This window comes from Macrobrachium nipponense, chromosome 16, assembly GCF_015104395.2.
Source record: "Macrobrachium nipponense isolate FS-2020 chromosome 16, ASM1510439v2, whole genome shotgun sequence".
NCBI classification, from domain to species: Eukaryota; Metazoa; Arthropoda; class Malacostraca; order Decapoda; family Palaemonidae; genus Macrobrachium; species Macrobrachium nipponense.
Genome location: NC_087209.1, coordinates 22,147,999 through 22,169,929, shown reverse-complemented (window position 1 = coordinate 22,169,929; position 21,931 = coordinate 22,147,999). Strand labels below are relative to the sequence as shown.

The window sequence follows — 21,931 nt, the reverse complement described above, 5'->3', positions numbered from 1 at the left end:
AACGGGAATGGAACCCCTACTATAAACCAGGGACTGCCTGTATTTTATTTTTGGAAACGCCATCTGTTGAAACAAAGGTGAATGAACAGCTTTCAGTAAGGATTCAGAGGACAGATTGTCTTATTACATGAGAACCAGTGTGCAAAAAGAATTGGGTCTAAACATAGTTTATACATATTCTGGTCTGAGGGACTGAGATCCTTCCCAGGCAAAATCCAGCTGCAAACTGTCATAAAATTGTTCCTTACCTTTCCACACATGCGATCACCAGTCAGTCGGTCGGAAGAACTTTGGGTAATACTATCAGTTCAGCTGTTCCGGTGAGTGGACTGACTCCACCCACAAACTGTCATCTACACGATGAATAGACAGGTGGACTGACAGGTAAACTTGATCATGAATACCCAGCCTAACTCAGGGTCAAGCTTGGAAGTGATTTGCTAAATAGTGTTCTGCTTGGTGTGCCTTGGCAGAATGTGCTCTTCATTGAGTATAACCAGTGATCTGGGAGTAGGTATGGCTCAAACTGCCATTGAGACTTTAAACTGTAGAACTAGTGACAGCAAGAACAAAGATGCGAAGTTCAGCTGCTCCGTAGGCTTGGACTCCCACAGCAAGAGAAGAGGAAGACCAGAAGGACTGTGTAGATTGTTTGTTTGTATGGCGTTTTTACATTGCAAGGAGCCAGCGGTTATTCAGCAACGGGACCAACGGCTTTACGTGACTTCCGAACCACGTCGAGAGAGAACTTCTATCACCAGAAATACACATCTCTCACTCCTCAATGGAATGGTCGAGAATCGAACCCGCGACCACCGAGGTGAGAAGCAAACACCAAACCAACCACGCCACTGAGGCGCTTGACTGTGTAGAAAGCAACCTTGGTGTCCACTTTTTAGATCATTGCATGGTCATACTGAAGGAAAACACAGGAGTTAGCAAAGTAGGTGGATCCTTTTCCTGTGATCTGTGTGTTAGTGTATACCTTCCCAAGAACTTCAACCTCAGTGGCCTTAACCCTGGGTGGGACATTCAACCCCAGTGATTTGGCCTGAGTAACTCCCACCTCTAAGCAAGTGAACAAGCTTTGATTCTTCTCAGAACTAAGTGGTACTGATGGATGATATGAGTGAGGAACCTCCAAAGGATTTAAGGGTTCTACAGGATGAAGATAAAATAAAGAATTAAGGCCAAATGCTGGGACCTATGAGGTCATTCACCACTGAAATGGAAAATGACAGTGAAAAGGACAGAAAGGTGTAATGAGGAAAACCTCGCAGTTTCACTATGAATCAGTTGTTAGGAGAGGGTGGTAAGTAAGATGGAGGAGAATATGAAGCCAGGTACAGTAAAAGGACTGTAACGGCTGATGCCTACAGTGTACCGCACGAGGTGCACTGACCCCTACAGAGCTACAGGAAGAATCCTGATTTTGATGGGTCTTTGATTGGATATCATGTTGAAGATGAAAGGCATAAGTTTTAGAGGAGGGTACAATTAATCTATGGGTTTCCTTAATTTTTGTTCTTGGTAACAGACCAAGGACTTAAGTTTTTGAACACAAGAGGTAACAAGTTCTGGTTTGTAGATAGTTATCTTCTGGCTCAGTCATACCATGTTGATGGCATATACAGAGGTATCCTTGTGAAATTTCTCCACAACATTGGCCTTCAAGAACATTATGAAACAAACTGGCATCATTAGGGTATGTGGAGTAGACACTCCTTTTCTTGCAGTTTTGTCATAAATACGTAACTCAGTTACCTAGGCAATTTTTCTTTGGGCCGTATAGTTGCAGCAGAGCAGATTGTACAAGTACTATGGAAGTTGCTACTGTTGCTCATTGCCAGGGCATTTCTGCAAAAGGAAGAACTACTTCATTAATGCAAGGGTACTTGCAATATGGCTAGATCAATTACTGCAAGGGTACTTGCAATATGGCTAGATCAATTACTGCAAGGGTACTTGCAAGGCTAATAGCTATGTTGTATTGTATTGCTTTGTTTAAAGATTGAGCAAAAACTGGTGAGGGCAGTTGTAGAAGTCGGGTGTTTTTTCTTTCATGAAATTCTTAGGCTTTTTTATTTTTTTTACGTAACACCACTACCTCACACCGCAGTGTGTTATTAAAATTTCATTAGTGAATTCTATTATTTTCAGGTTGTGCATTTCAACAAGCTTCCCCTTGTAATAACCGTTATTGGAACCAGTACTGCAAATACAGGATTGCTAATGGAATTGGAGGACCAGTTTACACACATCGTCACTCAGCTAACTCCAGTTGTAGATATTTCATGAAAAAATAGGTTATTTTTAGTTTGGTAGTGTATAGAAAATGTACTGTATTCAATTGATATTTTTCCATAAATCAACTGTGTGGGTTTATAAAGCATGAAATGGTATATACTACCAGTACATACACAACCCATTTACCTTAACGTACCATAATATCTGGTCCTTGCCATTTATGGCTTTTAATAAATTAGAGAATGAGTATAATAAAAGAATAATTGAAGAAGGAAATCAAGGATATTAAAGAAACTTCTTTCATATGTAAGGTAAAATTATATTTAACCATGACAGATTTTTATGAATTTAATTATTAAAGTAAATGATAAAGTACAGTGGTAATTAAACTATTTCATAACCCTTTTCACATTTTTTATGTAAATTTACTATATAGGAAGGTAAAAAAAATTATATGGTATGCAGTATTGTTTATTACAGAAAACCATGAGTATTGTAGAAAGAAAAGATTGTATACACATCTTTTAAGTCCCAAAAACCAAATGGAGGAGGAAGGAGTAGTGTACTACGTGGAATTTAAATGATGCAGGAAAGAAGACTTGGTATATCACCCTTGGGCGAGTTTTCTTATCTTTTAACCACGCGTTGAGTACCACTTGATATATTTCTTTTCCAAAGTAAGTGACCATTATACATATAGAATAAATGGAATGTCACAGACTGCGGTTCCAAGCCACTTTCTCCAGACTTCCATATGGAATATAGAATACAGATTTTTAAAACTTGGTTTAAAATTGGTTGTGCTATAAATTTCTGTAAAATTTCAAAGGCTTGTATAGCCAGGTCAATAGCTGTATAAAAATAGTGGTCATCATACATCGAAAAAAGTTCAGTTACAATCACATGACATTGAAGTTGTATAAAATAAATGCATATGTTCTATGAATAAAAATTATAGTGTAGCCAACTTTAATCTTATTGTAACATTAGCAACTTTAATCTTACATTGGCTCATAACTTTTCCAGTCCAGACTATCCTTTCTTTTCCTCTGGTCAACTTTTTTGAAGAAATTGTCTAGTATGGAAGGGAGATTCTCTTCTTCATAATCTTCAGTTACAAACAACCCTTCTTTCTCTGCTCCACGAATCATTGCCGACAGTCCTGCAAAATATATTTTAATTCAGAAAATATTTTAATTCAGATAATGATTTTAATTATAATATCCCATTAACAACATTATAGTGCCTTATTTCTAAAGATAGTCTTGACCGACATGAGTTGGTGTAATTGGGAATGTCTCTAAGGCCCTCATTGGGCATGCCCTGTACCACATAAATTCCCCAGAAGCAGCCACGTAATCACAAGATTGATTAAGGATTTAAGATGAAAAAATGGTAGTCCTACTCAGCAATCATGCCTGCTCCATTCCTCCTTCATGGATAGTGCTGAGAGGAAAATCCTGTAGTTCTTGTCAGTGCCTTGATTGCAGGGAGGGCTTACAGGGATTATAAGGACTCAGTCATGGCTGTGGTTGGCCTCTGCCCAAAGAATTTTACTTTTGCTGAAGCAAACTGGGAAAAAATGTCATTCAAGTTTGCCCTCTACACTTTTGCCAGTGGGATCAAGTGAGGTTAATCAGTGATGAGGCTACTTTTGAAGTTCAACTAACTTTCCTGAGACGACCAATGGGACTGTATTAAGAGGATGGCCTTTCATCTTGAGGATGGTGTAGGCCCAAACACTGGATATTTGTCATAAGGTAAGAGAGGTCCCTACCCACTGGAGCTATGAGGGCCCTCACCTATAGCCACTATCCATTGGGAAGACTTGCTGTAACTTCAGGAGGAATGTCAATTTGACTATCCAGCCAAGACAATGCCCAAAAGGTGCTCAGCAACACTAGTTTAAGATTGGCAGCCTTTGAGTATTTGAAACTTATTTCCTGTAGTTTCAGTCGCTCCATGGGTGTGTTGCTTGTTTTTGCCAAAACTGTCTAATCTACCGTATATACTCGCATATCATGTGACCCCCAAATTTTCACCCTCAAAAAATGTTATCACGTATCATGCGAGTTAAATTTACGAGACCAAAATTTAACAATAGGCTAACCTCTTTTCCTCCTCTTCATCTATTCCATTTTTTAGTTAGGCTAACCCCTTTTCCTCCATCTCTTAGATACATTTTCTAGTTGTTTAAAAAATAAAAGATAATGCAAAAATATCAGTAGTAATGATATACTTGTTTGGAAAACGCATACAGCCAGATCAGCTGATTTGCTGTGAACAACCAATCCGATAAAAAGAGCCTTTTTGCTTGCATGATGATTCAGTACAAAGAGAAATTGAATAACATTTAACAAGTTAGCCTCGCCTATACGATGATGATGATATCATGGTACATGTATCGTATATATACAAATACAGTAGCCTAGCCTTCAGTATACTGCATACTACATATACGATGTAATTTAGTAATTTATTAATAAAAGCCAATTTTGGAGTTTCAATGCATTCTGACTATGACATATCAGCGAAACAAAAAAATTGACACGAAACTGGAATCAGATTCAGACCGACATCGGCATACCTAATTGAGCAATGTCAGGCTGCTGACGGCTACATATTTTACAACACAAATACACAATGAATATGCATCTTTTCTTATTCTTTTAAAAAGTTATACATTACAGTATCCAATAATAATGTATGTATTCTCATATTATTGTATCATAAAATACTAACAAAGCATTCAGTGTTTTGTTTGGAAATCAGCTGATGGCAAATAAGAGTTTCTTTCTCCGTATTTAACCATTTAACTCACATCGGAGCGAATTGCCTTTCTTCTAGTTAGCGTAAAATATCTAGATACTCTACCTATATGAGACAAAGTAATTTGTTATTATACGACGTGTTTTTAAGTCGAAATATGAATTTAATACGTCTCGTGAACTAAAGTATTTTTGTTGTTAACAGATTGCGTTGTGGGCATGTTTATTGTGTAAAAATGTTACATGATTCCGTTCTCTATTTTCACTTCATTTCATCATAGTACGAACTTTACCGTCCCGTTACTTATCTTTCATCAGCGTGAAAACAACAGTAAAATGTGTTCTTTCTAGACCTGAAATTTTGATTAAAATAATTTTATCTACGGTCGTGTTTGATGGCATAAGTTTACTGGAGTTATGTCCTTGTTGCCGATGCACGATAATAGTATTATAGCCTTACTCCTTACGGATAAAAGATCGGTAAGGGCATATCCTGCTAAACTTAATCTGTAAGTTTTAGCCGAAATTTAGGAAAGAATGTTGATACGCTATGACTATTATCGTGCATTGGCAACGTGGATGAAACTTTCGCAAATTTTAACACATTTTACTGTTTTCACTCCAATAAAAGATAAATACGTAAAGCTCGTAGTATTCTGATGAGATTAAGTGAAAATATCGAACGGAATGTTTATTTATGTTTACATAACAAACATGCCCTCAGCGCCATCTACTAACGAAAAAATTAACTGAATTTCGTTCACAAACGATACGTTTTCAAGTGATATTTCCACTTGAAAACACTTTGTATAACGTAAAATAACCTTGTCTCATATAAACAGTATCTTGAGATTCATTAGCGCTAACTAAGAGGCAAGAAAGACGCTCTGATTTGAGTTCAACACAGCAAAACAGACTTGCTTCGCAATCACCCCAGCTGATTTCCAAACAAAACATTGATTGCTATCAATGTTTGTATGTTATTATACAAACAAATAGTAATATGAAAATACATATAATATTATTGGATGCAGTGAAGTAAAACAAGACTTTTTAAAATATCCATGGAAAAGATGCATATCTATTATGTTTGTATTTTATCATATGATACTAATGATTGTAAAATACTCGAATTTTATATCTCATGTAAGATGCGACCCCCTTAAAATGAGCTCCAAATTTATGGTTTCAAAAGTCGCATAATACGCGAGTATATACGGTAGATATTTAAACAGTTTTTTGCTGGATCAGTGACCCCATGCTGATACTGGTGGCAAGCACTGGGACAGCACGATAGAGATCTGGAAAGAGTCGCAAAAAGAGTCTTCAGGTTAAACTGGGAGAAATCCCCAAAGTTGCAAAAAGAAGTTAAAGTTAGATAGCAAGTTGGAAGACAGGAAGTGGGGAAAGGAGGCTAAATAAAAAAAGGTGAAATGTGGATGTGGTTGGAGGGCAGAAGGATACATACTGTAAATTCCCTTCAGAAATGCCTCCAGTGCCAAGCAGTAAGCCCAATGATGCCACTATCCCCCTACAGGGGGGTCAAGTAGTAGCTCCTTTTTTCTCTTGTCTGCTGCTTTTATAGGCGACTTCATGCTGTCAATAGACTGAAGGGATGCATGCTTCCAAATCCCAGTTCATCCAACATCCAGGAAGGTCCTTCGCTTCTCTCTTGGGGAAAAGGTCTGAGTTCAAAGTCTTGTGCTTCGGGCTGACAACAGCCCCTCAAGTGTTCACAAGGGTCTTCTCTCTTATGTCAAGTTGGGCCCATGCTTAGGGTATCCGTTTGCTGAGGTACCTCAACGATTGGTTGGTCTTGGGAGTTTCCAGGGAAAAGCTGCTGCAGGACAGGGATCGTCTCCTTCAGTTCTGTCTGGAACTGGGCATTGTAGTCAACCAGGAAAAGTCGAACCTCATACCCAGTCAAAGGATTCTCTACCTGGGCATGGTCATCGATATGACAGTGGCAAAAGTTTTCCCGTCGGATCAGAGATTGGAGAAGTTGCGGGTGGTGGCGCGCTACTTCCTATCGGAACCACATCAGTCAGCTCATCAGTGGCAGGTTCTTCTGGGAGTGTTGTCTTCCCTGGAGAAGCTGGTCCCTCATGGGCATCTTCATCTTCGGTCTCTGCAACGGAGACTGGGAGAATTCTGGTCTCCGGCGGGGGACTCACCCGTTAATGGTTCCTCTGTCTCTGGAAGTGAGAGAAGACCTTCATGGGCGGTCAGCAATTCGATAGAGCTCTCAGCCAGGTATATCCCAGGCAAACTGAATGTGGTCGCAGACAAACTCAGTCGTCAGGATCAGATCCTAGGCACAGAGTGGTCCCTTTATCAAGTGGTAGCAGACAAGCTTTTTCCAAGTTTGGGGGAGATCCATGCCCTACCTTATTGCGACTCTCTTCAACAGGAAGTTGGAGATATTATGTTCAGTGGTCCCAGATCCTTTAGCATTGGCAGAGGATGCATTCCAACATCCCTGGGACAACCTGGAGGTGTATGCCTTCCCTCCGTTTTGTTTGATCCGTCAAGTTCTGAACAGGCAACTGAGTTCACAGGGTCTCAGGATGACTCTGGTAGCCCATCTGTGGCCTCAGGCGGAATGGTTCCCAGATCTGCTGTCGTCATTGTCAGAGGTTCCGAGGGAGATTCCCCCTTGGCGACATCTCCTGTGTCAGCCCCATGCGGAAAGGTTCCACCAGTCGGTAGAATCCCTGTCTCTTCACGGTTGGAGGCTATCAAGTATCTCCTCCGAGCGAGAGGCTTTTCTCAGAGAACAGCAGGGCTTATGTCCAGCAGTCTCAGAAAGTCTATCTCCGTGGTTTACCAAGGCAAATGGGCAATCTACTGTGATTGATGTCGTAAACGGGGTTTTTCTCCACTTGCAACCTCTATTCAGCGAATAGACTTTTTAACCTTCCTCAGAGACAAGAAACGTTTGTCCATTTCTGCCATTAGAGGCTACAGGGTGGCCCTGAGTTTGGTGTTATGCCTTAAAGGTATCGACATCTCTTCCTAAAACTTTCCTTGCTAATTAAGGGGTTTGAGCAGTCGAGTTCTCCTAGAGAGCTCAAGCCTCCGACGTGGAATGTTTCCTTGGTTCTCAAGAGCTTTACATTATTTAGTGCCTAATTGTTCCATGAAAACTCCTGATGTTGACACAGAAAAAATTTCACAATCCCTAATTTAAATTTAAATTTTCTATGTTAAATCAACAAAATTCATATAAAAAAAAAAAAGAGAATGGCAGAAATCTAGATTGATGCTAGATTACAAGGTGCTGAAAGAAATTATTCCTGAAAACTAAACAAAACTTTACTCACTTTTATTGGGTTGTGGTCGATATAAACACAAGATTTTCTTTTGCATAGCTACTCCCCTTCCTATTTCATAGCCAACACCCAATGATGGCTGGGTAACTTCAGCAACAATAGCTGTAAAGTATAATTGGCAAAATCAATACACAACTTCTTGTTTGTGAAAAATACAGTTAAAAAAAGTTAAACCTGTACACATGAATAATAAAAAAAATTAGTTAAGACCAGAGAATTAGAAATCTTAAATTCTCACAGGAATGGCCAATAGGGCTTCTTATAAAAAGAATTAAGATTAAGTTAATTACTTAATATACAAAATAATTAGGTGTATGTTTTTTACTGATAACAGCCATAACTCGATAAGTGTTGACAGACTGATTGGGAAATATCTGGCATCAAAACGACCAGTCACTGGCACAGAGATTTGAAGTACTCTGTGGCATTAACAAGAAAGAAAAGCAGGCATAGAAAAAAGAAAAGAAAAGCAGGCATAGAGGAAGAAGAAAAAAAGTAATTCAAGCTAGACAACAGAGTTTTGGCTATGAAATCTGGAACAAACAGACTACCCCAAGACCAGTGAATGGTGGGAAACTTTTCGTGAATGAAAAGTTTCCCATGGAAACATGGAGTATGCTACACACTCAAAATAGGTGAGGGCAACCAAGAACACAGTCATGAGGGTTAAATCTAAAACTTACATGACAACAGTCTTGAGGGTTAAATCTCAAACACACGACAAAGGTTTGTAAGAGCTTAGCATGGCTACTCAACAACTAAGGTCAAACCCAAATTTGAAGCCATAACTCCAAGAGCTGATTTATTGAAGTGACAATGGGTTAGAAATACTCTCTCCATTGCCCAAGTAAAAGCACTGCTGAATAAAGACTTGACACAAGGCAGGCGAGTGATAACTCAAGATAGCTTAGATAAAGGGATAATGCTTTTCTGAAGGAAAACTTCAGAAAAGCATCTTTTTCAATTGCATCAAGCAACATAACTAGCCCTCTCAGCCTGGTAAAGAATTTTTGAGGAATATCTGCAAGAACTGCAACAATACCTGCAATAACCTCATTAAAGCCTCCTTCTAAGGCTAAGCACAGGTTCCAGCACTTTGCTTTTGCCCTCAATTCTACAATCCAATCAAATCTTCCCAAGACTAAAACTAATATTTGCCACAAGAAAATGCTGTGATTGTGGATGAGAATATAATCTGGGGAAATGAGACATCTCCCTAAATTAAGTTTTTTATAATTTGTTGTTCACAGTGTCATACAAGTGATGAACAAAACTGTCCATGAACCAATCCAAACTTTTTTTTTTTTTTTTAGCAATGTTTCAAGATATGCTAATTTACACACATACAGTAGTTCGAACTTAATCCATTCCAGAAGGCTGTTCGAAGTACGATTTGTTCGAAATATGAAACAAATATCCCCATAAGAAATAAAGGGAATCGGGATAATTCGTTCCAGCCAACCCAAAAAGTCCCCCTTTTCACATCTTTCTATTATTAATGTGTTCCAAAGTTAAAATAAGAGTGTAAAGTAATGAAACAGTACGTTATATGAAGTAAAATTAGGTACAAAGATAATAAAAGGAATCGATAGTGTGTGTCAGAGAGAGAGAGAGAGAGAGAGAGAGAGACGAGAGAGGACTGGGGGGGGAGACGGAAGACTGGCAGGAGGGGAGACAGGAGGGAGGGTTCGGCGAGAGAGAGAGAGAGAGAGAGAGAGAGAGAGAGAGAGAGAGAGAGAGTGAGTGAGTTTACACTTGGATCAGAAGAGTGTGCGTGTTTACACTTGGATCGGAAGGGCACAAAAGAGATTAATTGTGCCACAATACATCAACTTATTGTGGCAAACGGGAGACTTTTAAAACTAACATGAGGATTTTGCAAACAAATAAGTAATAAGTTAAGAATGCAAGAAAATGAAAGAGATAAAATAACTTTTCACAAGGAAGCCATATAAACAAACAATGGAAGGCACACAAGCTGAAAGTGGCGCCTGTTTGTTTATTACAGAGCTAAGTTACTTTTACAGTAGTAAAAAATTGTAAAAAGGAATTGTCACTAGGTTGGTACTTTACCGTAACAATAACAGCAATTTCGATCTGAAAGTGAAAGAAATGGGTGAATAATCAACCCAGCCCAGCTGAAAGTCCGTGGGAAGCAGAGCCCCCCTCTCTCTCTCTCTCTCTCTCTCTCTCTCTCTCTCTCTCTCTCTCTCTCTCTCTCTCTCTCTCTGCGCCCCGAACACAGACTCGAGCAAACTTTTTTTACTGCATTGTTCATTTTTGTTTTCATGCTTTATCATTGTGTTAAATTTACTGTGAAATAACATTTTATTTTTTAAGTGAATTGGTGCTGCTTTTACATACATATTACAGTAATGATTTTACTGTCTCTTCCCTCCTCAACAATACCACGACGCACAATAACTTAAAATCATTCATTCATTATTCCTCAAAAATATAAACGATCCTTCTCTCTACCTCAAGTTAGCTGTGTATCACCAGAATGATGAATGATTTTGTTAATCATTTATGCTCAATTTTGTGAAAAGCTTTGTTCTTTCATTTACTATTTTGTTAATACTGTTCAACTAGACTCTCACTCGGCGCACCAAACACTGGCTCAATTAAGACTTTTTTTTCTGTATTGCATTTGATTGTGTTCATGGGTAATTACCTTTTTATGTGAATTGTTATTGCTTTTACATACATACAGTAATATTTTAACTCTCTTCCCCTTCTCTCCTCAACATATCAACGTTCCCTCATTCAGTCAAGTCAGCTGTTATGACCAATTTTATACATCTTTTATGCTAAATGTTATATTGAAAGCTAAATTTTATATTAAATGCCTTATAATTTTATTAAGTTTGTCAAATATGGTTGTGATTAAACTAAGATTGTAAATGGAAAAAAATTAATACAGTTTAACTTGTAAGACCTAGTAGACCATCGAATACAAGTATAAACTAGATAATCAGTCAGTTCAAAGTACAAGCATTTGTTCGACAAACGATACAAAATTTTCTCTTAAAATTTTGTTCGAAAAACAAAGTTCAACATTAGAAACGTTCAACAAACGAGGTACCACTGTACACATACAACTTCCAAAACAGCGTATAACTAACTTGATCCTACCCAGAATTATTCATACTGATGTTATTACAAATTTTTGACAGAACTTTCTTCAACCCTGAAGAAAAAAAGAATTGCGCAAAATACTTACCATCACATTCTGTCAAGAGTCGTATATCCCTATCATGTATCTCTGGGTCAGTTTTTGCCTCACCTGTAAAGGTTGAAAAGTAGTACTTTATAAGAAAAAAAAAGTAAAGGGCTTCATAAAAAAAAAACAGGGTTTACTAACAAAGCTAAGTATAAAGAGGCAGTTCACTTTTTTCTCTAATCAATTTTTGCATGTACTGTAAAAGATTTTGATAGGTTCTCTATAAAATAAAGAACACAAATTCTTATCTTGATGCTCATAATTCAAGAAAACCTTTATTTCTGTGGGTAGGGGCTTTCATAGGCACCATATGTATCATTACATCTTTTGACATGTTTAGTCCTCACCCAGAGACAGCCAGACAGATATATAATATAAATATATATGTATATACATACAAGAATTGTTTTATCACATCACCATGATTTATATACAATCATTATGCTACAAATGTTTAATATCCAATTCATGCTACTTTGGGAATATCCCTGACAGGGGATACTAAATGGCTCGGTGATTAACCACTCGTGTAGTTAAACGAAAGGGTATTCTAGGACATCTCTTTCATGACCTGGCTTGTATTAAAGTCTATGACTCCTAAGCTCTAGGCAACGAGTCCTTCAGGTAACAGCAGTGCTTTGACAGGTCAAATCAGAAACTCTTGAAGGTTGCTGATATGTAATAAACTAAACACTGTAAGGAGTTCGAGTGAGACTAGTACTCAGTACCAGAGTAAGGTGTCCATGTAGGAGGTCTGAGTTTCCTAGGTGAACAAAACTGCTCAAAGCTCTTGAATCACACAGAGAATTGCCAGGGTGAAGTGATGTCCACATCCTTCAGGTGAACTAATCACAAGTCAACCTTGCAGCCCCTCACCAGAATAAACAGAGAATTTCCTGTTCTGAAAAAGATCCAAAAGACCTTTTAACTACTGAACAGAAACTCTTGAGTGAAGAGAAATCCCTTTAATGACACCAATCACAGCAGCAGACGGCTCATTTTGTATATGGCTGATGAAGATCCTCTGAGGTAGCTTTATATCCAAGTCGCTGCTCTGCAAGAAAGATCTCTTGCTCAAAAGAGATACTGGACAGACTCCAGACATGAACAGATAAAGATCCTACTGATTGGTGGTATCTCTCTGCACGAGACTGGCGGAGAAGACTGCTATGGTGGAACATCTCTCGGCCACTCAGCTTGGGGTCATAAGGAGCTACTAGGGTGATCGTAAGACTCTGGAACCCATTACTCCAGGACACAATGGAACAGGCAAAACAGAGAAAATGCATAACCTCCCAGGTTGTTCCCAGCATGCAGAAGGGAGTCCTCTGCCCCAGCAAACAAATCTGGGACCTCGAACAGTAGACCTCTTAGCTTCCTCTTCAACCGTGTACCATAAAAATGTCTAACATGGGTCTTCTCCAAGTAGACTGAGGAGACAATAGGATAACCCAAAGGAATGTCCTATGATAATTTGCTCTATGCAAATATGCTCTAAATATCCTACTGTCAACTTGTGCACTGTCAAAAAGTATTGCACTGTAAACAGAGATGTCCTTGCGCTGCCAAACGAATGTGCATTTCCAACAGAAGAGATGTCCAATGAGGTGATTCCCTATGATGATATAAGTTTAGTGTGCTACTCATCAGAGATGTCCTAAAGCCCAAGAAATATTCTGTTTATCTGAAATTTTGATCCCTTTCACACTATTTTTTATTTTATATTCAATCTTCAAACTTAGCTCTGATACATATACATACAAGTTGAGAGGCATCTAAAACAATGTGAAATAGTGTACAGTTTTTTGTTGATAAATTCTAGTTACAGAAAACTCCCATTATATATAGTTTAGGAAACTATACCTAAAAGATGAATAAATGACCTTTCAAATCTCCTTGGTATGACCTGTTTTCCCAGAGATCAAAACTAAGTTTAATAAAGTAATAGAATACAATACATATATCAAACTGAGGGAAAATAAACTAAAACATAAGCCACAATTAAAAGGAAAATTGTTTTTAAATAAAATCTATAAAAACTGCTGTGTACACAACAATCTTCAGCACACTTGTTTTTAAAAATTCCTTTCATATACTGACCTTCATTACTTCCTAAATGTGTAACATTTGGGTCTGCAACAAATGGTGTTAAGACTGTACCATACTTTTTCAGCATTTCAACAATGCGGCCATAAAGATCAACATCATCACGACCAGCCCTAATACTTCCACAAAAATATATCTTGCGATGAGTTGCCATTTTCTATTGCCCTGCAAGTAATATAAATACATAATACAATAATCACTATACTGGTTCACATAAGTATTTTGTATCAGCAAATATACAAAAGACAATTTTACAACATTCTTTATTTCATAGTAATGTTAACACTTCACTATACACATCTTAGTTTACATATGCATTCATTGCAACAATGTTAAAAGTTATGTTCATATCAAAGAACTGTTAGGCTACACACTATGCACTATATGTGTTACAAATGACAAATGAGGATGCTGCTAAGATATGCAGTGTTCCAAAGCTTGAAAACTGGACAGAGATCTCTGACATATTTGGGCAGTGTTATGAAAAGGGGAGATGAAAAGAAGTAGCCAGACCTGGAAAATTTTGGAGGAAGGGTATAAATGAAACAATGGGGTGAGAGGGTCCAGAGGGACTAAGAATACAAGAAAGGAAGAAGACCAGATCAGCAGGTATAATTGTGGAAAGTAATGTAACAAAATATGTAAGTTGCAACAGAAAGAGAGAGAGAATCTTGAAACAGATGCGTAAAACAGTCAATGTTTCCACCTAACAAGAATTATTGGTTACAGGTTTTTCATATTAACCACAATAAAAGTACCAAAACTTGCCCCAAAATGCTTATGAAATATTATAGTAAAGTGTTCTGCTCCCAGGGCTCTGCCCACACCCCGCTGGGGAAGTTACCACTCATCCCAGACACCCTAGCTTAGTCTTACCGTCCTTTACTTTAACAAACAGATCCCTCTTTCCTAAATCCTGGATCCACCACTGATAAATGATCACCTGGACCAGATGGAATTTCAAGCAGGAAGTACACATGAAAAAATGTGAATAAAAATTATTTCATGTCCCACCCTCTACCGAGAGAACCAGGACTTAGAAATTATAATGATGTTGACTAGAAACAAGTGCTGGGGTTGCTAGGACTTTTGTAAGCCTAGATCTATACTGCTTGGTGTTCTGGGTTATGTTTTGAAACCTATGTCACTCTTTCACTGTTATAAGTACCAGAACTCAGTTTAAACCCTACAATAGCATTGTATTTAAACGATGCAACTTTAATAATCATTTTCTTGTTTTTCCAACTCTATGAAATCACTTATCTGTTTCCTTCTTTATAAACCATCTATTCTGTGGGAACTTCCTTCTGGAATTTTTTCCTACTACTGTTCACTTAATTTGAAGAAAAGAAACCTTTTAAGTGGTTGCTATAGTTTGTTCTCATGGCTACAGTTCCAACCTTGCAAATTGGCAATAACAAAATTGCTTGTGATATACTAATATTTAATGATCCAGCATACCATTGCAATATTTTCTGTCATTCCTTTTATGATAAATTCCAACATTGGGCCTGATCTGTTTTGATTCATTAATTCACATTCATTATTCCATATAGTATTCATTGACTATAGTAATATCTACACATGATGTCATCATAGTAGTAGTTGCAGCTTTGACTGCTTTATCAGCCTCATTTTCTAGTTTGACCATCTCCATATAATTTTTTGAGTGAAAAAGTTTGGAGAAATTCATGGTCTCCAAGGTTTGTGGCCAATTTATGCAACAATAGTATGAATCATAACAACAATAATAGGTACAAAAATTAGTAATAATTATAACAAACAAAATAGTGGTGTACGGTAATGTAATTTTAAAAAGTGATATATCACACCAAAAACAAAAGCATTACAAATGAATCATTTAACAACAAAACCCTTGGTGGTTTTAGGTGTTTATTACAGGAAAATGTCTCATTACTGAGTTTTCAGCTCTAGAGGCTAGAGCTAAATACTCAGTAAATTTTGAAAGTTCAGTACAGTAAGTAAACAGTTTATGCTACAATAAATTTCAAAATATATGACATTTCCATAATAAAATAGACTTTATATATACTTATCAAATAATTACAAAGCTCTTAGTTTCTACTTACATGGCAGCTCAAAAATTGAATATCACAGTACTGCTCTAAGTTTTTGGTGTAGGTAACTAGCCCCGCCCACTTTCAGGGAAGAATAGGTACAACAGCTAAAAAGCTCAATTTGTTTGTGCCCTATGTCCATGAGATGGGAGGAGGGAGGGCTCTGATCATGTAATTACTTGGTAAGTATATACATATAAAACTTTTATTTTAAATTATAAATTTCATACTATAATTACATAGTTTAATCCCACATTGATAAGCAGGAAGATACGGGGGCATGTACTACTCAAAAAACACTCGACTAGCATTGTGAAATGCTTGTTGTAACCTTATCTCATGAGGAAGCTACAGCAGGTAGATACTGCCTCTGATCTGAGCTCCTCTCAACTTGTAGTGGCCTGGTGGTATAGCCACGGGTCGCCCCCACTTTAGTGGGAGCTTTGTAACGTAGGAGTACATAAATCGCAGGTTGCCAAAGCTTACAGTCCAAAAATATATAATTACATATATACAGTGGACCCTAATTATTTGCGGGGAATGCATACCAGACCCCCTCTAATAGCTAAAACCCGCGAATACAGTGGACCCCCTGTATTCATGGGGGATGCGTTCCAGAACCGCTTGCGAATAACTAGAATCCGCCAAAACTTGGAACTCCTACAAAAACTCTTAAAACAGCCTATTTTGTTGGTTCAAACTAACGAAAAACCCACTAAAAATACTTACACTGGAACCTCAGTTTTCGTACTTAATACATTCCAGAACTTCCAACGAAGTCCAAAACGTATGAAATCCGAAACAATAATCCCCATAAGGAATAATGTAAATAGTATACAATTAATGCATGCCAGACACCCCAAAATATTAACAAAAATACATTTAATATGGAATAAACCGTTTTACATACAGAAAACAATGAGAAATAAATATAAATCGCTAATGAAATTATTAAATGAACATTTTTTAACATAACTCTTGCCTTTATGGAAGACACTTGTGGAAACAAACTTGTACGATCCAAGGGAGTGACTAGGAGGGACAACCTCTGAGAGGGAGTAAGCACTTTTGTGATGAATGAACCTCTTTTTTTTCAGTCACCAGCCAGTTAGTAGAGAAGTTCTCCTGAAGGGCGAGGCAGTCTTCAATTTTCTTGGCCAAAGCCTCCATGGTCCAGTGCAGAAAGCTCAGGAATTTGAAGACCTTGAAAACATCCTAAATAAGATGGTCTAATTCTAAGGCTGTAAACAAAATCCTGGCAGAGGAGAACACTGAACAACATGCGTCAATTAGACTGGAGAAGTCCCCTTATGAGGAGGCAGAGACTCCCAAAGGAAGGAGTTTCTCCGTTGGCATACAACATACATATACAGGCAGTCACCGGTTATCGACAGAACCTGGAGACGTAGGGGCTGCTGAAGAAACGGTTGGGTAGTGGACCAATAAGGATCACAGTAGTGCCAAATAATGCAAAGTCGGTTGTTCCTGATCTAAGGGTTCTTCATCTAAAGAAATAGAAGGCGTAGCCAGGTCTGGAGGATCCGGCGACACTGAAGGAGGTTTCTGAAGAAGGTTTAAAATACTGTCTAAATGATGTTGGACTGGAGTTAAAAATGAGTCCTCAATGACAGGTAAGTCCGCACTCGTCAGGTCGGAGAATAGATGCCCTACCTGGGGCGTCAAACGCTCGACTACTGGCAGGAGTACTGAAGTAAGTGAATCTTCCGACACAGGTGAGCCTATGGAAATAGGGCACTCGTACACTGGACATTTCAGCCGCTTTCCTCTGTCTCTCACGCTGAAGTTGATCTAAAGGAGCATGTAAAACTTTTCATTTACCCTTATCCCAGTCTTTGCATTTTACACAATTAAGGTCTTGTGAGCAAACTTGCTCTCTACAAGAACAACAAATTGTATGATTGTCATATTCAACAGGTGTAAGTCTGGTCTTGTGCCTTTACTGCAATGCCTGAACCTGACAAGCTAGTCTGATATACTAAGTCAAAAATCAAGTCACAATCGAAAAAGCCAACTCAGCTCATTAAGATTAATGTGCTACCAAAAGCACAGAATGCTTCACCAAATGAAGCAAAAATCACAACCATCAAGTGAAAAAAGAATCCAAAGTGCTACTCTACAACCAATGTTTAGTCGCTGACAGCAGAAACAAATTCTTCCAAGGAAGTGGCCGGGGCTAGTTACCTACACCAAAAGCAAAAGAGCTCTACCACAATTTTCAAATTTTGAGCTGCCGTGTAACAAGCTAATAGCTATGTAATTATTTGGTTAGTTACTTATACAAAAATTTGTCTGTGTGATAATACACAAAATGCAATAAACAAAAAGAAATAAGCACAAATACTGTGCTGTTTTTACTAACAATTACATTACATATGCATACAAACTCTGCAACCATATACATAATATTCAGAATATACAAGTAACCGTTCCAAACAATTTTGGATGAACAAGATATGAATAAAAGAAGATTTATTTGAGAAAGCTAATATAAATGATACAGCTAGAGAGAAATATAGAGCACTAAGCAATCTTGACTAACTCCTCACATTCACTTTTGTAAATAGCATACTTCAAGTCATGCACAACTTATTAACCCCATGTACTCAAGTTTCTCACCATACCTAAGTTTCCCTGATGACAGATATTTGTTTTGAGAATATAACTGACAAACAGTCCCATATGAATCTGAAAAATGAATGATAAGCTGCCCAATGCAGCACAGGTAGAGCATTAATATAAAAAAGACAGTGAACACACAGCAAAGATCAGCATTGTCCATTGTTGGTATGGTATATTAAAACAAATTTAAATTAGGAGGGTCTAATAACAGATATAACTGCAGCCTTATACTGTGTGTATCAATACTCAAGTCCTGTGGTGTTCAAAGTCCTATGCTTGGACATGGGCCACATGGCATAATCTGATTCTGTAATTTTTCCATAAAACCCATAAAACCACTTTTAGAAAGGGCAACACATCTTAACTATTCATGATTTAAAGTAATTCATGGGTACCTTGTCTGTCATTGTCCTTTTACCACCTTCAATAATAACACTATACTCTACGGTGCAATGCCTAATTCTGAGGTTTGCCATGCCAACTAAATAACAGTTATGACATATTCAAGTGACATGTCAATGTTGGCATAATTTTCTAAGTAGACTAGTCTACACTCTAGGTATGAAATATTTACATATCTTTTTATACTTCTGATTTTTAAAAACTGACCTAGTTTTGTAATAGACTCTGATCCTGTGTCTCAATCTGCCATATCATGGTTATGACCTTAAGAAAAATAGTTTGCATTAATCCACTCCAAGCTTACCCTACTGATGCAAAATTATCCCAATTTTGACCCATCCAAAACTGGGAGTACACATGCTTGCAAATCTTGAGCAAAAATTTATGTTTTACTGTGCCAAGTAAGAGCATCTAGTTTCAGAAGTTAACTTAAGTAAACCAAGGTTTAGCTATTCCTCTGGAAACAAGCAGAATGGCTGCCCCAAAATAAATTTTTACAAAACTGCCAAATATGAAATTTACAACTCACTGGGGGTAAGGGGGATTGTCTTCATCCTACCTTGAACTCTCCTAAACTTTGCTAAAAGGGGTTACACCTTAAATTAACATAACTTTCGGAGGACCATACTGCAGATTCATATAGCTTCAGGCAAATTCCAAATGTAGTGGCTTGTAAAATGACACCAAAACTTTACTCATTCATTACATTACTGTACTATAAGAGTAAACGTCCAAGTTCAGCTGATGAAACCATTCATATTAGTTACCTGCCATACTGTTACTTTTCAATTATTAGACCTGGGCACTGCTATAACCTAAAATTTAATTTTCACATCAAAAGTATATTAGGTTAACCATCATGAAAATAACACTGGTTGTTTTAATTCACACAGGTATCTTGAAAATAAGTTTTAGACTGTTTTTACTTTTACCAGTCCTGGGCATGGCAAACCTGCACTTGACCCCTCCTAGTCAGATAAAGACCCAGTGCAAAAGTTAGGTTAGGTGGAAGAGGAGTGTGGGGATATTTTATTCATTTTCTGTTTTCCCCCACCAACAAACACTTTTTCTCCATGGTTCTCCATAACTGTAACATACAAGGGGAGGCAAGGTTTTAGTAGTAGGTCTTATCTCTTAATGAATGGCAATAACTTTCAAAGCACACATTAGGGTAAATGACCGAGTGGCAACAAAGCGGCCACCAACCCCGGAATGCGGCCACCTTCCTGAAAAAGCACTTGAATAGACTCCCATGAGCATCAGTCAAGAGTTGTGGCCCATCCTGGGAGCACACCGAAACCTCTATATTCCTCTCGAATTATGTTTTCTCCTAAATTGCGAAATAATGGTATAGTTCAAGCACTTTTTAGGGAAGTGGCAACAATGTAGTTGTTCGGTCATTTACCCTAATAAACAATAAAATTAGTTTCAACTCAAGAATGCAATTAAGGTTTAAGTAAAAAGTACCCATTCTAGCCTACACAGGCCTTATTGGTATTTCTACAGAAGCAGTCCGCACGGACTGCAAGGAATGTAACCGCGGATATGACATCCACTAGGGATTGAGGCGTCCAATGTATTTCGCCGTGTTTAGTACTGGACCCTGGGGGTTAATTATAGTCGTCCGAATAAATATTACTTAAAATTCTTGTTCAGTAGGTAAAACTGCATAGAAAAACCACAACTGCCATAGTCTAGGCTGCCGCGGATAAGTACCCTAGATCTACCAACTACACTACTAGGTAGGTAAATAAGATGGTAGCTAACTCTAGAGACTAGACTATCTTTGCCAAGGATCTAATATACTACTAGGTGTAAGATACTCTGTCAAAGATTATTTCATCAAAGTAGGCCTACAGCCTATTTTTCTTCCGCATGAGAAGGGTAGGCAGCGTCCTTTTTTTTTTTTTTTCGGGTGACGGATCTTCTCGGACAGTACAGACCTGGATAAACTGGCATGTCATAAAGGAAAAAGTTCATAACCTTACCCTAAGAAAAATTTAGGCTAATGAAACCTATTACTGAAGCACTACTTTAAATCTACGATATCTGGTATAAGTTACTGGGGATGGAGCCAGTCGTTATATAGTAGTAATCTAGGTAAGTAGAAATCAATATCAAATTGTCAAAGTTTCGATAAGTATTTTCATTCTTTCGCAACATTCTTTGAGAAAGGCCTTACCCTGTCTTATCTTTTAAATGTAACCTGAGCAGATCTTGAAGAATGTTTAAGTTCGGTGGTCAAAACTGGCGGGTTTGCAACTTTACGACGCTTAACACTCGTCTGTTGGTTGGCTGAGAAAGAGAGAAATAAGTGTATGGGTGTATGGCTGCCAGACCCGGGTTGTCAGGTCCACCAACCAACCACTTAACAATTATCAGCGCAACCTGTCCTTAGTCCTATGGGCACTGGACTACTTCGTCACGCAGTGTTACCAAAAATATCTTACATTCATGTTACACAAAGGTCACTGAGTATATTAATCGTACTTGCAGATGCAGATGTGGAAATAGGAACATCATAACTCATGTAAACAGTACCTACTCCTGTTGAATATACAAATGACCATATTATATATGTTGTTTAAACACAATGCGAAATTTTGTTAAATAAATTCAACTTCCAGTGTTCACGTGCAACTCGAATAGAATTACGTTTCTGAGGGTTAAGGATTTGCTTTTCATTGTGTAGCCTAAAATGCAATAATTAATTTCGAAATTCTGAAAATCCTTCAATTATTCCTTACAGGTTGTCAAGTTTACGTGTTTAAGACTACATAGACTGACAATGCTGCAAGAGAACGGACTGATGCGACAATGCCCACAGTCACCCTAGTTTTTCGCCGCAGCTTAAAGATTATTATTTAAAAAAAAAATAAACATATTCGTCTTTTCCAGGGTCAAGCACTGTTTAACCACTCGTTTCCCGCAGGAACAACATTATTGTAACCAAATATCGACCTTGTTTTAGCCATTCAGGAGAAGAAGCAACGTTCAGGTGCTGAAATTCTTGATTAAGGAATTCTTTAGAAAAGAAAATACGAACTGCACCGAATATTGGTTCCCCCCTCACATTTCTTTGGTACTTTTGATAAATCAAGAGTGGCTGATTACCCAGAGCCTCCACTCCCAGTT

At 37.9% G+C, this 21,931-nt stretch overlaps 2 protein-coding genes across 3 annotated transcripts in view; one reads left to right on the top strand and one right to left on the bottom strand.

The window, feature by feature from the left end:
• Window positions 1-2,624, top strand: part of LOC135195610 (ragulator complex protein LAMTOR3-like) — an 80,368-nt gene extending 77,744 nt beyond the window's left edge. For both annotated transcript variants that reach the window (XM_064221937.1, XM_064221936.1), the window contains exon 5: window positions 2,161-2,624. In XM_064221937.1, coding sequence (XP_064078007.1) covers window positions 2,161-2,298 — 138 coding nt within the window. In that variant the 3' untranslated portion in view covers window positions 2,299-2,624. The remainder of the gene's footprint in view (window positions 1-2,160) is intronic.
• An 81-nt stretch (window positions 2,625-2,705) lies between these two features.
• On the bottom strand, window positions 2,706-21,279 carry LOC135195609 (putative 2'-deoxynucleoside 5'-phosphate N-hydrolase 1). Its single transcript, XM_064221935.1, has 5 exons — window positions 20,979-21,279; window positions 13,671-13,841; window positions 11,571-11,633; window positions 8,339-8,449; window positions 2,706-3,409 (listed from the first exon to the last, which is right to left on the bottom strand). The coding sequence occupies exons 2-5, from the start codon at window positions 13,828-13,830 to the stop codon at window positions 3,249-3,251; spliced, it is 495 nt and encodes a 164-aa protein (XP_064078005.1). The 5' UTR covers window positions 13,831-13,841; window positions 20,979-21,279; the 3' UTR covers window positions 2,706-3,248.
• Window positions 21,280-21,931: the final 652 nt, after the last annotated feature.

Bases quoted from the DNA above. Each gene is read 5' to 3' on its own strand.
- LOC135195609 (XM_064221935.1), bottom strand. From the start codon at position 13,830: ATGGCAACTCATCGCAAGATATATTTTTGTGGAAGTATTAGGGCTGGT. The intron at 11,634-13,670 runs GTCAGTATATGA...CAACCTTTACAG, and splicing joins ACATTTAGGAAGTAATGAAG to GTGAGGCAAAAACTGACCCA. The intron at 8,450-11,570 runs GTAAGTATTTTG...TATACTTTACAG, and splicing joins ACTCTTGACAGAATGTGATG to CTATTGTTGCTGAAGTTACC.